The sequence below is a fragment of the Onychostruthus taczanowskii genome, unplaced genomic scaffold (assembly GCF_017590055.1).
Source record: "Onychostruthus taczanowskii isolate IOZ18803 unplaced genomic scaffold, ASM1759005v1 scaffold209, whole genome shotgun sequence".
NCBI lineage: Eukaryota > Metazoa > Chordata > Aves > Passeriformes > Passeridae > Onychostruthus > Onychostruthus taczanowskii.
Window position 1 is genome coordinate 189,157 of NW_024499340.1, and position 16,300 is coordinate 205,456.

The 16,300-nt window shown below is 37.6% G+C and overlaps 1 protein-coding gene across 2 annotated transcripts in view; it reads right to left on the reverse strand.

The window, feature by feature from the left end:
* The window catches only part of SLC12A2 (solute carrier family 12 member 2), a 52,639-nt gene that overhangs the window by 21,834 nt on the left and 14,505 nt on the right, over positions 1 to 16,300 (reverse strand). For both annotated transcript variants that reach the window (XM_041404112.1, XM_041404111.1), the window contains exons 2-10: positions 14,272 to 14,391; positions 13,153 to 13,228; positions 12,538 to 12,633; positions 10,832 to 10,971; positions 9,949 to 10,059; positions 6,937 to 7,045; positions 6,398 to 6,525; positions 6,217 to 6,301; positions 2,214 to 2,368 (exon numbers count right to left, since the gene is read on the reverse strand). In XM_041404112.1, coding sequence (XP_041260046.1) covers positions 2,214 to 2,368; positions 6,217 to 6,301; positions 6,398 to 6,525; positions 6,937 to 7,045; positions 9,949 to 10,059; positions 10,832 to 10,971; positions 12,538 to 12,633; positions 13,153 to 13,228; positions 14,272 to 14,391 — 1,020 coding nt within the window. The remainder of the gene's footprint in view (positions 1 to 2,213; positions 2,369 to 6,216; positions 6,302 to 6,397; positions 6,526 to 6,936; positions 7,046 to 9,948; positions 10,060 to 10,831; positions 10,972 to 12,537; positions 12,634 to 13,152; positions 13,229 to 14,271; positions 14,392 to 16,300) is intronic.

Below are 16,300 nucleotides of genomic sequence, written 5' to 3' on the forward strand. Positions count from 1 at the left end.
TGTTTTCAGATATAATGTATAGATGACTGATGGAGTTTTGTTCACTAGGGCTAAATTCATGGTAAAATTCAGTGGATTTCTCCAGACCAGACTGAGTGACAGCTGGGCCTCTCAGCCAGCTGAATCTGTGCACTACATACATCAGGTTTCACAGGTCAGTCCGGGGCATGCCTTGCTTGAAAAGAGAAATTTAATAAATGAAGTTCCAAAAAATGTGAGTAAAGTCTCTGTCAGAGTAGCGTAACAAATGAAGGAGAGAACTTCCTGAAGCCTATGTACAAGTTTATAACAAAAAAAAAAAGGGCATGCCAGGCCTATAATCATAGAGGAATAAGACTTAACAACACATCTATTAAGCTATCTCTCCTATGCCACAATTCAATTTAATTTTATGAGCAACAGAAAAAGTTACAGTTTTAAATGGTAGTTTCTAATAATCCTGTTATGTTACAGAATAAAATTTAAGAGGTGTAAATGCTTTACGACTATTGTAGAAAAACTTTTGCTATAGCAACAAAATTAACAAATGCACAGTAATTTTTATTGAAGCAGTATGTAAATTTTTTTCCCTGCAAGGATGGCTTAATCCATCTTCCCTCATTATGAAGGGAATCTGTGTTCAAGTTTCCCTCACTTTTCCTCTCATATGTAAAATATTTTGATGCCTTTACTTTACTACACTTGCCTTAACTTGTTATTTGCTTCCGACAACCGACTCATATTGTACATTGTCTTTCTAGGTTCTGTCCAATGCCTCCAATTACTGACACTCTCTATTTTTGACTATTACCCTGTTTTATAAATTTGAGAGATACCCCAGCAAAGCCTATGCAATTAATATTTGACATTTTAAAAGCTAGCTAGTTACGCCTTAGGTTAGTTAAGTGACTTTAGGAAGCTTCTCTAAGCTAGGAGAATATAGGGGGAACAAGATCTAGCAGAATTAAGCATGCCATGGTGTGAAACTCCACTCCCTCCATCCCCAACACAATCCAGACCTCCTGACCATGAACCAAGGAGTCCACAAAGGCAGCCACCCACAGCACTGAAATTTTCATCCCTGCAAAATCATGCAGAAAAGGGCAGAGTGGCCCTGCAACCACTGGTGTGCTGACTGACATACAGCTCCTGCTGATAAGGGCCTCATTATGTTTGCCTGGCATTTACTGTTAAGGCAGTTTCATAAATTTCAAACATTTGGGATCATGAAATACCATATTTTGACTATTCAGTTCCTTGGTCCAGCACGCTGGAGCAAAACAAAAATGCTGTACTAAAACAACTAAGTTTCATTGAACTTTCAACTTTCATCCACAGTTGAAAAAAACCCTGCATTTTAATTACCCAAAGCTGTAACTTTTTGTTGGGAAGCTCTAGGCTGAGGCTACAGAGCCCAGAACAAATTTTTGAAAATACTCTTCTACCAGGTGACAGCGTGGGCACAGAATAACCACTGACATTGAACAGAAATATCAGAAAGCTGTGAGGACCTGTAATACACTGACTGTAACAGAAACTAAAGATGGTCTTCCTAGGCAGGTCTGACTAAGCCTGTCTCACCTCCTGGCCTCATTTAGAGCTCCTAATCTAAGATTTCCACAGGTAAATCATACTACAAGTCATCCATCTGCTGCCTGAACACACCCAAACCCTGAGCTGACCCAGCAGAATTTCAGATGCATTCTTTGCCAAAAGAACTGACTGCAGCACAGAGTGTCCTGAAGGGATGAAGTCATTACACTGTGAACACAAACTGGCACTTTCTGCCCCAGAACCTGCCTGTTTTCAAGCTGGAAGAGAAATACAAGAATCTTTCCTCACCTTAGAGATTAGTTTTAGTTTGTGCAGTATTGTTTCTCAGTTATTTACCATACAGAAATGAAATGGAGAAGTGCACAAATGTGGACACCCCCCTTCCCACACATGCCATGCGTTACTTCTGAAAAAAAACCCACAGCCTCCCCCAAACCCAAAACAACAAACAAAAAACCAACTAAATCCCACAAAAAATTCACTTTAACAAATAACCAAAAAAACCCCACAAAAAAAACACCAAACCAAAAACAAAAAAAACCCCACACTAAACAACCAAATAGGGGAAAAAACAAAAAACTAACCAACCAAAAAAAAAAAAAAAAAAAAAAAACCACCAAGAAAACCAAACAAACCCAAACACAAAATCCAATATACAGATTAAGGAGGAAGTTTTATACCTGGAAATTGTTCATCAGCCCATAGTGACACCCTGCCCCTGTCTGACAGGATGAGAAGTCATAATTTAGTTTGCAGGCTGCAGTAGTGCAGTTTGCCAGCTCGGTGATAATGGTGTCATTAACATTCCCTGTGGCATCTCGAACTACACAAGAACCTACAAGGGACACAACAATAAAAAAAAGCATTAACAAACTCAACCTGAATTTAAGGATACGTGTTAATTCCTTTTTATGTAAGCATAATCTCACACAGCAACATTAAAATGCCACATTTAGTTTTTTAACACGCTACAGTACTTAGCCCATCTTCACTATGAAGAACAAATACACACAGAACAACTGCTCCCTTGGCTGAAACAATCTTCAGATTTTTAATATATCTGATTGTAGGAAGAGACAAAGTTTTAGCACAAAGGAAAACCATGTCAACGGACTTGCAGAAATTTAAGAGCGCAATCTCTGGAAGAGTCCAAGGCCAGGTTGGACACTGGGGCTTGGAGCAGCCTGGGACAGTGGAAAGCGTCCCTGCCATGGATGATCTTCAAGGTTCCTTCCAACCCAAGCCATTTTACAGTTTTATGACTTCATACTTTCTCTTTTGGTCAATTTTCCTAGAGGAGTGCAGATTTGTTTTGTGTGTATTGCTGTTTGCAGACAGTTATACATTCTGTTGCAGATGTTTTTTTTCCCAGTCACTATGACTTAGCCATTAAAAAAAATAAGTTTCATGAAAGCCTGTCCCAATGTTTAAGTAAGCCATCTCCTAGGTGACCATGACATTTTTTCAGCTGGTTTCTTGGTGAAACCAACTCTCTTTTGTTCATCTATGATTACTTTTAATTTTCCTGGTCAAGAAAATGCTGGAGAAACAGTATTTCTGTCTGTAAGTATTAAGAAAAACTAAAGAGTACTAAAAGACCATCAAGTCTTCTATTTCAAGGGGGTTTTGTCTCATATATGACAAAAAGTAGATCAGATTAAGTATTATTTAATGTTCTGTGGTCTAATAGTAGAGGTAATCAAACTGTTTGAACACCAGGAAATACTCTGGGGACTGGAATTAAATAAGGAGTGGGGAAGAGTCAACAGAGTCAATAAAACTCTCTTTAATCTTTTAGGAATCTGAATGACAAGAACTGCCTTGCAACAAAACCCTGTGACAGCTAAGGACCTAAACTACCTACTTCCAAAGGAAGAAGGCAGAGATCTGCTGCCAGTTCATTCAGTAATACTCCTAGGCATCTATGTATGCTGCATCTCTTCCATGGGGAAAATTAATTCCTGACTAGCTATACCATATTTAAATTCTTGTGGGACATCAGAACTTGATTAGCAGCCCACCACAACACCTGGTCCCAGTAGGTGGACATTAATTAATCCTTCCACTCCTCATTTCTTTTTTAGTTACTTATTATGCCTAATTGGTTAAATAACAATAAGTTTCCTACACTAAACACCTGTCTTATGCTTTTCTTGTGCGTATGTGGAGGAGCTGAGGGGTTTTTTTTATTGTTTTCATGTTGAACTGTAAGAGGAAAATGTTTCTCTTTCTTGTACTATACAAGTATTTGCCCCAGCCATCCAATCAGTATGCAATGATTTGACAACACACTTCCCAGCTGAACTATTTGTAAACAACCTTTTCTTGGTGAAGAGATTGCAGTGGCAGGCCAATTGTACTGAACAACTCATTAAATATCTACAGTGCACTATCACAGCCCTCCTCCTCCTCATTTTGTCAAAGTTTAAACTCAGCTTTTGCAGGACTTTCAGATATGGAATCAAAATATGGCAGAAAGAGACATGGCAGTAGGAACAAACTTAATGTGGGCCTTACTGTGAGAAAATGTAGAACAAAGCCAGGCAGGCAGGCTCTGTTCTCAGCAGAAGACACTAAGATAAAAGTAACAATAATAAACGTTACTTTCTGTAAGACTCATTAAAAAAAGTTTCATTTATTTTTATGATTCTGGCAGCATTTTCCCTAAAAAAAGTCTTCCAGCCGAAGTGAAATAGAGCTTTGCCAGGCTTTAAGCATAAGAAAGTTTACAGCCATCTCTATCAAGCTATCTCCTTAATACATGAATTCCAGAGTTATTCAGCCCTTCAGACTGCTGTTCAGAGCATTTAATTTTACTAGCGCTGTAAACACCTACAGTTTGGCTCTTGTGAATTAGTTTTATTTTCATAACCACAGGAAGCAGGTCTTAATGCTACTCAGAACTTTGGCTTTTTTTTTTTTTTTTTTTTTTTTTTTTTTTTTTTTTTTTTGGTTAGAGCTTCCCTTGTTCTTAAAACGATAAATGCTGTTCTTTGAAATGTATCTTCCAAGATTTTTTAAAGCAAATTTGCCTGTGAAATCTGCCTCCTCATCCCACCTTCACGTCTGCAGTAGTCCTTTGCTGAATTATGAAACGGCATACCAATGTCTCAGTTACCTTTTTGAAATAGCTGCCTACCTCCAGCAGCAGGATCAGTAATTTTCCTTCTTTCAGCCCTTTCTACTTACTACAGGGTCTATATATAGTGAGTTAAGTTCAGAACATCTTCCTTCTCTTCAAATGTGACTACTCTGTACCATTTACTAGCCCCTTTAAATCTTTAGTGACTTGCTTACCACTGTGGGAAAGGAATAAAAGTATATGTATTTGTCAACTATTCCTAATCCAATGCCTCAAAAGGAGCTAAATTTCACTCATGATCTCTGACTCCTGCTGCCTTTTTCTAACTAGCAGAATTCAAAGCGTAAGTCAGTTCACAGCAGAACATTTCTGATTAATCAATTTCACGTCCAGTTAGTTTTGCAAACTGCTTCTTTTGTCAGTTTTTATACTGCATTTTTCATGTTTGGAAGCTGATCAAAGTATTCCATTAATAAGAGAGTATTAACAATAATTTTAAGTCTTGTGTGGGTTGAGGTTCCAAAGGATTCAAATTTGGTAGCAAGAGGTCTGTGAAGTCAATCTAATTAGGAAATGAGTGTAGCTCATTATGCTGCATAAAGCACAATCACTACAGAGCAACTATTTGGCAGAGCTACAATCCCACGTTAGCCAACAGAGGCAGACTAGCAAGATTGGTATCTTTGAAAAGGAAGTATCATTAGTGGTAAGATCAATGGCACTCTTATAAATGAGAATTTCATTCAAAAGGCACCACACCTTATAAAACAAGGTCTTTCATATAATAAAAATTATTATTGCTGTCAGAAACTGCTTTATGTGACATGAGTAAAAAATACTTCCGATCACAGGCAAGAAATGTGCATGATTCAATTACAGTCCTGTAATCTTAAGGTTATTAGAATTATTTTATGTGTGGGAAAAACATAGTAAACCACTGGTGCTCTACAGCAAAACTGGTATCAACCCCAGGGCGACTTCTACAAAGGATTTCAAACAACTGTGGGGTGGGAAAGACAGGGAAGAGAAGACTCAGATCAGTCTGTGATTATTTCTCCTCTTTACACAAGAACATGAATGCTTCCAAAAGCAGGCTGATGAGAACTGAAGGCCTTTCTTGGTCTCCTCCCTCAACTGGGAATTGCTGCTCAAGCATCCTCACCACAGTGCTGCCTGATCATCCCACAGTTCACTGCAGGTATGTGGATGATTACCATAATCCTCAAAACAATACATGTGCTTTTTCAGTGGGTATTTCCTGAAAACATGCTTTTCTAATCCAGGGATTATCCCACTGCTAAACTGTAAATCCTTTAAGGTAAGTAACTGCAACAATGAGGCAACACCGATAGAAGTCTTCAGTCATCTTTAGTCTGAAGCAGTCAATTTTCTTAGAAAAGCATCAGTTATTTCATGTAATTATAAAACCAGCTGAAAACTGAATCTTCCAACTGTAAAAACCAGAAACCTTTGGCTATTACTTTCCCATGCAGGAAAGTCAATTACATAATGACTTTGCATAACAAATTATATAAAACCATATCCAAACACATCCTTGGAACAAATGTGAAAGGATAAAGTTAAAAACATTCTCTATTTACCTACAGATACTGCAATTCCTACGTAAACCATTGTAGTGATTAGGATAGCCAACAGCGTTCCTTTAGGAATGGCAGACTGTGGATCCTGAAAGAAAAACATCAGTGGACAGTGATGACAGAGGTCAATGCACACTTGAGTGGTCATGAATAACATGAATTATGTTTTTAATTCACTACTTACCGCAAGGTCCCCCGAGATATTTGCACCAGCAAGTATGCCAGTTGCAGCAGGGAAGAAAATAGCAAACACAGAAAAGAAAGTTTCCTCTTGTCGGAAATCCGGCCCAAAATTTTCCATGAATATGTCAGCTGCAGGAGAAGATTTAAGCCAATATTCACATGGAAGCTGAAGTATGAACCCATTCCAGCCACTATCAGACCAGTAAAAATGCCAGCAGTCACAGAATCTTCTTAAAACTAAATGTAGAATATTTAAGCCCTAATTCATCACTTCAACTCAAAGTAGAAGTCAACACAGTAAACTTAAGCAGATTTAAATGCAGAAAAAATACTTGCAGTATAATCCAGCTTTTTAAAATTTAATATATATTCAATATTAAGCAATACTCAAGTTTTGACCCAACTGCAGAAGGTAGAAGAAATCAGGAAAAAAGTCTCCACAGTTGAACAGGACTGTTAGATATATTGGATGTTTAATTATAGCAGCTGATTTTGCAAAGAAAGGTATTGTTTACCATACTTTAAACTGTTCCAACATACCATTATAACCAAAGAAACCTTTGGGCTTCTTGCTCTCCAGAGGAATAAATGTTCCTATGACAAAGTCTCCAATAGCAAGTATGAGGATCACCAGCAGGACTATCTGTGCCTGAAACACAATGACTGCTGTCAGACAGGAGAACTTGTTCTTTTCACAGTATCAAGTGCTCTGCTATAAAATGTAAATGTTTACTTGATTCCAAATTCAGCTTCACCTTCTCAGCATGTTCTCTGCAAAAAAATGAGGAAAGCTGGAGAGAACTTGCACAAGGATTTTTAATTAATAAATAGGAGTAATTTCCAACTTTTTTGCCTAATCAGAAAGGTTTATTATTACCAAATACTATACTTCTAAAGCAAAATGCTTAAAAGGACTAATTTTTCTATATACAAGCCTTCCAGAAGGAATGCATTTGAGAAGATTCAAGAAATTCACATGAAAATAGCCAAATGCAACACAAATACTACAACCGCATTATTAGCCATGGTCATCCTTTGTCTTATACTTTAGTATGTGGTATTTCCTAAAAATTTTATTACATCCAGAACAAAATAGCTTTTGTTTCCTATTTTATGCAAGGAAGTAGTTTATTTTGCTACATTCTCATGTTCTCAACCCTTACTAAGGAAATTAAATTGCAAACTACAACAATTACTTGTTAATTCCTAGTTTTGAAACTACTTTTATTACAACCTAGATTTTTAGTCACTTTTCTGCAGAACTATTATAAGCCCTACAAGTTGAACAACAAGTACTTTAAACCATCCCATACCTCAAAAGTGTGTACAAAGATAAATCTAGGCACTGAAGGGATGGTTCAGGTCTTTCATTTAAATAAGCAATCACACTGCTGTTATCTTTTGGGTGATTGATTCCTTAAAAAGGAAATGCCAGTAGCTTGGGGGAAGCTATTCACAGACCTTTTTCAGGCCCAGGATCAGGAGTTACTATGCTGTATCACTGTAGCATTGTTCACGCCTACAAAACAAAGTTTTCAGTTCACACAGCCTCTCAGGAAAACAGGGTGGAACAGTGATAAACAGAGCAAAACGGCCTGGAGCAGAGTCAGAAGTCCACCTGAAGAAAACAGTTTGTGCCTTGTATTTAAACCTTTGTAAAGCCTCAAGAACAGGTTAAAGGTGTGAGGATACAGCTGGGTGCTTGCAGAAGCCTTCAGTAAAACAAACATAAACATGAAGTTATTACAGAACAATTGCCACAAGTGGATTTTTCCACTAACCTACCTAGGCATCTCCCTGAAGCTAGGGATGTTTGCTGAGTATCTTACTTAAATTCCAAAGTCTGAAAGAAAGGGCTCCTAAGACTTCAACACAAGGAGGCGAGTAGTAAACACCACACACTCTAAAAAGCCATTTTTAAAAGCAAACTTCACTGGAATCAATCCCAGTCTCTCTTCACTTTTAGATCTGGTTCAAAGGCATTATTATAGATTCCCCTGCTCCATTTTCCAAGGCATTCTCTAAGGCATGGCTAAGGCATAGGACAACACCACAGATCAAGATGGAGACGCTGCTGTTTTGCTGTGCTGAGTTCTATGTTAGCCCACATGAAATGCTTGTTTGACAGGCTCAGTTGCCTATCATTGCTCTCACTTGCCTCCTTCCATGACAGAGAAACCAAGTCTTGACTTTTACACTGAGGACAGGACTTTTGAAAGCTACCCCTAAAATAAGGATTGTACTGCAGTAATACCACAATTCAGGTTTGATGTAGAAACATTAAACAGGCATATTTTCATGCAAACTATTGTTATAGAACTGCTCATGCTACACAGCAAAATGAAGATACTACTTGTGACTTCAAGTGGCAGCCAGAGGATTCTTAACAAATAATTATTTCAAAACAGTTCAGAATAAGGAGGTCAGCATTGTTTGCAGCTGGGTGGATAAAGAGAGCATCAAAAATTCAAGTTATAGACAGTGAAGGGCTACTTGAGAAAGGTAAACAGTTTCTACAGAAGTTCAATTTAGACGTTCATGCCAAAGTCAATTTCTGTTAGTTTCTTTTCTCCTCAGCAGATCAAAGCAATGCACATCTTCATTCACTTCTTCTAGGATCCCTATTTCTTGGAAGCAACAATGATAAAAAACCCTCTCTCATTTTTATTATGAATAGCACCATCTTCTTGATGTAGGAGCACAAGAAACTTACACCACTTCATGAGGAGGCTCCTTCAGCTGCTTCTCAGTGAAGAAAAAAGGAAAAATAGGAGCTATTGTGATATAAATATAAGTTGGGAATAAAGCCCCAGTGCGAGGCTCTTTTTTTTTTTTTTTTGGAGCACATTAAGGACAGATATTCAGAAAAAGCCTACAAGGTGCAGGAACCAGAGAGCAACCTACACTGCCTCATAATGTCAAGCAGAAAACTGGTAAGGCAGAAGAGCTTCTCTGTTAAGATCTCTCCAGTCAGAGCTGACCCAAGACTGTGCAGCCACAAGGTGAGGGAAGGAGATTTTGCCTCCTACACATTCACCACCACCAGTGTTCAAAACCCTTCTCCATGCTCGGTCTGGCGAATGCATCCTACCGTCTTGCTGTTTCCAGGTGAAAACCAAACCAGAAGAGAATGAAAGAGAAAGGAAGCCAGCCCTGTGCTTTCAGCCTCAGAATTTGCCTAAAGTTTTAAGTAAAGGAAAATTCTCATGCTGAAGTTCTTACCTTCTCTTGTGCTTTAATTGCCCAGAAGAGGGAAATACCATTAATCTATTTGACAATGTCATTAGGAGTGGATTATGCTGGAGTTTAGGTTCTCATAGATGCTTAAGTTTCCAGTGAAGTGTTTTAAGAGCTGAAATGCTTTTCAGAGCTGCACATGCTAGTGGCCAGACCAAGTGCTACTGCATTAAAGTCAACTGACTTCTAATGTACCATCACGCAATACTGAATACACTGAATATACTTTAAAAAAAAAAACCAGATAGCTAAGGTACAAAAATGGAATCAAAATTATGAAGGAGAGAATTTTAAAAAAAGATGGGAAATCCTTACTTTTGCTTCCCACTCCATTCCTGCAATGGAAATGCCCAGCAGTATAACCACTGTGATAGCCCCTATGATTCTGATATCATTCATTTCATCGATCATCAACGTTCCATTTTCCTAACAAAACAAAAATACACAGTCATGTACTTCATCAGGAAAATACCTTCCCTACTAAAGAACAGCATTTTATTCACTATAATTTATTAGTAGTTAATCTACACACCACAAGTTTACTGACTGTAAATTCCCTTTAAGGATACAAGTAATTTGGGTTTTACCTTGTTTTTAAATCAATGAATCTTCCAAATGGAAACAATAAGGACTGTTCAGCCTGAAGAAAAAGGAGCTCCAGGGAGGCCTTACTGTGATGACTTAATATTTAAAGGGGTTTACAAGGAAGATGGGAACAGACTTTTGGATAGGGCTTGTGGTGACAGAACGAGGAATAATGGTTTTAAACTAAAAGACAACAGATTTAGGCCAGATGTAAGAAAGAAATATTTCACAATGAGGGTGGGCAGGCTCTGGCACAGGGGGCCCAGAGAGGCTGTGGCTGCCCCTGGATCCCTGGAAGTGTCCCAGGCCAGGCTGGATGGGGCTTGGAGCAGCGTCGGACAGTGGAAGGTGTCCCTGCCCATGGCAGGGGGTGGCACTGGGTGGTCTTTAGGGTCCCTTTCAACCCAAACCAGTCTGTGATTCTACCTGGAAGGGGGATGGACTAGTGACCTTGAAAGGTCTCTTCCAACCCACACAGTTCTATGATCAGATGAATCAAAAACCAAGTATAATCTTTACCTTTACATACAAAGTATATACTGTACATACTCAAACATTCTATATGAAGTGAAAAACTTTACAAATAAAGTATAATCAATATAAGCACATGTACCTTGAGTAACTCGACAACAGTCTCAGCAAAACCAACAACATACATTGCCACTGCCACAGCATTGGCAAATGCAAAAATAAGTCCTATGGCACCACCAAACTCTGGGCCCAGACTTCTGGAAATTAAGTAATATGCTCCTCCTGAAAGAAAAAAAAATACAAATGACAAAAAAGTATCTACATGATAGAGCTTATAACAGACAGTCATCAGCACTTTAACGTTTACACAAGCCAGAATCTACTCACTCTGTATTCCCTGATGTATTAGAAAATAACCCTTAACTCAGTATTTTAGGGACAGATGTGCTGAAGTTTTAGGAATGTATTTCAAGTTCTTAGGCAAAGAGACCACCTCATATTACTGCATATCAGGTATGCAACCAGTTCTGTGGTTTAAAAACTGTAGAACACAAGCTGCAGGATAACTGGGGCTTTTTACTTCAAACTGCTCAAAGCACTTGTGCAGTCAAGATCAAGGAACTGGCAAAGCAGACTGCAACAAACCCACTGAAGTTCCAAACTTCTGAAGACCTGTTTCTAAAAGCTCTGCTGTTAAAGGAATTTTCTGCCCTCCAGTGGGACCCTCAAGAGCCTGTTCTTTGTACTTTTGAGCTGGACAAAAATAACAAATCCCACATGACAAAAGAAAATCAGATCGAGTATTACAGGAAGGTAAAGTTTAGAAAATGCAGCAAAGGCTTATTACTCAAACTTAAGGTTAAGCTTTCTAGAAGCAACAAAATCCTCCAGTAACTGAGTGCATGTCAAAAATCTTTAACAAAAAATACTTAATTTCACTGCATTAGACTTCTTGTGGAAATCCTATATATGTACCCAGCTTGGCCATTGTCTGTATTTCTTATGTAACATTAAAAAAAAAATCTTACTGTAATATTACATTTTCATAGGAACAATTGTTCCTATGAAATTCTACAGTTCTTCCAATTCAGGACTTCAGATTTTCTAATGAAGTACTATTTTTGAAGAGTGACTTTAAAAAAAAAAAAAAAGCTCCTATAGGAGTGGGACAACCCAATATACATCACAGAATTAGAAAACAGAAGGGCATTCAGAAACTAAGCTTGACATAATGCTAACAATCACAGCTGACTTTTCCCATTGGATCCGTTTACTTTGTGACAGTGAGGCTTTTCTCTTCATTCTCAATCTTAATGAAGATAGTTTTATAAGCTTGTACTTTAATTTCACCATATTTTTTTCCTAGTAGCAGTCGTGTAATGTCATGAAGCAGTTTGATGGTGTCAGAGGCACCAACCATTTCCAAAAATAGTTGACAACACCACATAAACCATGGAAGAGAATGAAAACCATCACCCTCAGGAAAGCTGGACCTAACTGAGAGTTTGCAGTGTTACTTGTGTGAAGGTTTATTTCAGGACATGAACACAGACAAGCACGCTCTTAACCAACCAGTGCAGCTCAGGAGAATTATTAAGACCCTACTCATTCCTGGATATGTGTCCTTAAAACTGTTTGTATTACAAAAATTTACACCAATAAAGTTCCTTTTACAGCACAAAAGCAAGGTACTAGTTCAAGTCTAATTAGTAGGCTACTTATTGACTTTTTGTTAATTATGTGACTGTTTAATCACACAGAACACACGGAAGGCTTTGCTCCTCAGCAACATTAAAGTGTGCACTCCAGAGTGAGGAAAGCTTAAAAACTTCATGAAAATAGCATTACCTCCTCTTACAAACCCATTTGTGGCTATTGCTGAAGTAGACAGTCCTGTAATAGTTGTCACAACAGTGGCCATTCCAATAACCAAGACAGAGAGACCTTTTGGGAAAAGAGATGAAAACACTGTAAGCCCTGAAGTATTAAAGAGCACAAACCTTCAGCTTAATTTCATTTAAACACTCAAGTCTTGCAAACAGAACACAAATTTACTTTCAAGCAAAAGGCTACCTCTTTCCCCTATCAGGATGAATATAAAACTGGGCAAAGATTCTCTTTAATCATCAAGATAAGAGCTGTGCTAGAGATCAATCCAACAGTAAGTTAAGCCTTTAAAAAGAAATGCTTATAGACTACCCAGTCCATATGCAGGGCTTAATAATTAGAGCTCAAAAGATTATCTCTACAGTTCACTGAAGACTCACAAATGTAAATTTTAAAATATTTGTCTTGTACCTAAATGAAAAAGTCTAAGTAACTGGCTGAAGTTTTTGGTAAGATAAATTACCATAAAAATTGGCAATATTAAGGTAATTTCCTATTCCTGTTTGAAGTAAAAGCTCAGGATCAACATGTCTTGTGGATCACATTTCAAAGTAATGAAATAAAATTACGGCATACCTATCCCAGCTTGTCCTACAATCCATGATAGTCTGATGAAGAGCATCACACCCCAAATATTTAACATACATCGTACCTAGGACAAAACAGAAATTTAACAAAGATTAGTTCTTGCATCTGCAGTCATTTTCACTAATCTTTTATTTCGGTTTTTAATGTTCTTGAAATTGTCTTGTTGTATTTCCTCACCATTTTTCAAATAATTTCACAAGAATACAATGTTATCACACAAGTTTAAGTTTGGTTAAAAAAAAAGGACTTCAATATGATTAAAAAGTTACTACCTTAAACACAGAGTTAAAGAGTATTTCAACATCTGACACTTGCAGTATGCCATAAGCAAACAATAATAATAATTTAGACCCTAACCTTTAGGATCCAAAATTCACACTATGGAATACATGACTTAAAATAAGATAGAAGTCTATAATGATTGTGAGGTCTAAAACCTCAGTTTGTATCTCCCACAAACCTCTCTCTCTCTCTCAAAAAAAAACAAAAGCACTAAAGCAACACCCTACTGAATAACTTACTCTTCTTAAAAGAACAAACCCTGCTGCAAGTTTCCATTTCTGTAACTTTTGGATCTTACAACACATCTGCACAATAACAGGATGGAGAGGCGTGCATTTTTTTTTTTTTTTTTAATCCTTGTATTTACAACTCTTAGACCTCAATAAAAATAAGAGCTTGTATTGTACAGAATTCAGACAGGAGACTAAAACCAGGTCTTGGGTCTCTCTCTTCCCTGAAGAGTAAGGTACCAATCCTACCAATCCAAAAAAAGGAGATAACCTCTCCAAACCACAGAAGTAAAGCATGTGTTCTTTTACTACAGTATCTTTCCTTCTTGGAAATCATGCAACATGAAAACCCTTAAAACCTGTGCCGAGAAACCACAAACCCTTAAGAATTTAAAGTCCTGAAGTATTTATTTCCTTAAAATTCAGTTGAAATAGGAGAAACCCTTCCTAAAATTATGGCATTTATCACACCTCTCATACATATAATCTTTATACTACACTACCACAATGCCTGTCAACAAAGAAGATGGTAGGAAAGATCCGTAAGAATAGACCAGCACCTGTAAGAAACTGAAGAACCATATATCAAACTTACCAGCACACCTTTTATCCAGCCAAACTTGACCACCCCTTTACTGTCAGGTGTGTAAGCAGCAGCTGCATCCCCAGCTGGTGTGCCCTCCTCACCATTGGCATAGCCATCTTCAAAAGGCTCCTTTGAAAACACAAAAAAAGTTTGTATTTGTGTGACTGACAGAGCAGAGTGAGCATGCAAAACTTACCTGTAAAAAAAAAAAAAAACAAAAAACAAACAAACCATCTTACTTGTGTAAACAGAAAAATAAAAAGAATGACACGGCAGAAGTTTTGAGTCGCTCCTTTACGTCCCTTGCGTGACGCACATCTCGGATTTAAAGGAATGTAAAACAAACTTACAAGAGCAAACCATTAACAGCCAGTGTGGTAAATATAATTAAGAATTAGCCCCAGATGCCTAAAAAAGTCAAACACCTGGTCTGTCGAAAAAGAACTGGAAGATTTCAAATGCACAAGAAATTTTACTTCTTAATCTGAAAGCACAGACTGTTCCATCACAAGTTACTGGTCTCTGCTGTAGCGTTTCCTGTGGTTCAGACTTAGCTGTCATTTGATCAATTTTTCAGGAAATAAATTATTCATTTCCCTGCAAACTATTCTACTACTGTTTGTAAGGTGATGCTGCCAGAAAGAGGGATGGGAGATTGGCATTTCAGGGAAAAGGAGGGAAGAGAAATCTCTCCCCAAACACTGCTCTCCATTTACACGGGAAGGATCACAGATGGAGAAAACATCAGCCCCATGGACAAAAGCCAGCTTATGTCTTTTATTTACAATTCAGCTCTCAACTTCAAAAATGGAGAAATTCTCAACTTTAAATATAAACTCAAAATATATGTGTATACACGCACATATATATATATATGCTTGCTTAAAAGACAATTTTGTTTTGCCAAACCAGGCAAGCACCAGAACATTTAAATTCAAACATTTCCTACACTTGCTGTAAGAAAGCAAGAAGCACTCTAAGCTAAGTATGTTAGTTTATCCAAGGCAACAAGTATTAAGAATGGATACAGTAGAAAGACCCTGAGCAACATTCAACAAACCAGCTCAAGCAGCATACTCTGAAGCTGCCTGTATCCCAGGGCTCAGAAAATATTTAAACAATTAGAGGTTCAATGAGGTAAAGGGCAAAACCCACATTTGCTATGGAAGACACAAAATAGAGTGGACACAAATAAGACTTTTAACATATGCAGGGAAAAACTAATAAAGATTAGGGTGAGGTATTTTACCAAATTCTTTCTACTCTTGATACAATAGTACCAGATATATCCTCAGCAGAGGGTCCAGAGGAAATATTTCTAAACCTGTCAGTTATGAAGGGTGTCATCCATAGACTCTTATAATCAGCAGTAAACATACAAACCAGATTTTTAAAAGCAGATTATGTCAACCTTATCCAAAGGTCAGCAGCACAGATTCATGCCAGTGCTTCTCTCACTGATGTGGAACTACAACATTCTCACAGAGACAGATACACCTGCAACACATCTGGTGATCCTGTAAGGTACAAGCCTTGCACTGTTAGGTATCCAGATCATTACCTTTTAATAGTTTACACTCTTAAAGAGTACATTATATTGCCTCCAGAAGGGATTACAATTAAAACAAAAAAAAAAAAAAAAAAAAAAAAACACACACACAGCTTATGAGTTTTATATATATGTATTCTTACATGTGCGTGTATATGTATTATATACTGTGTTATATACACTAAACAGAGGACAAACAAAAACTTAATCAGGAGTTATCCAATTTGCTGAACTGCAGCTTTCCTGGACAGAAGTAATGGCTGTAATTCTTGGGAGATTTGCACAGCCTTTGACCAGATGAATCTATTGATTGCTGATTATTTGTATTCAGGCACTCAAGCCAAATCCAGTAGCAGCACATAATCATTTAGAGTGGTAAGAACAGTGAGGACTAAAAAGAGAATTACAACGCTGCTACATTTCAGAAATGCTGACCTGCCTGAACCAGAACTAAGAAAACATCTCCTACTCAAGCTTGAGGCTCATGCC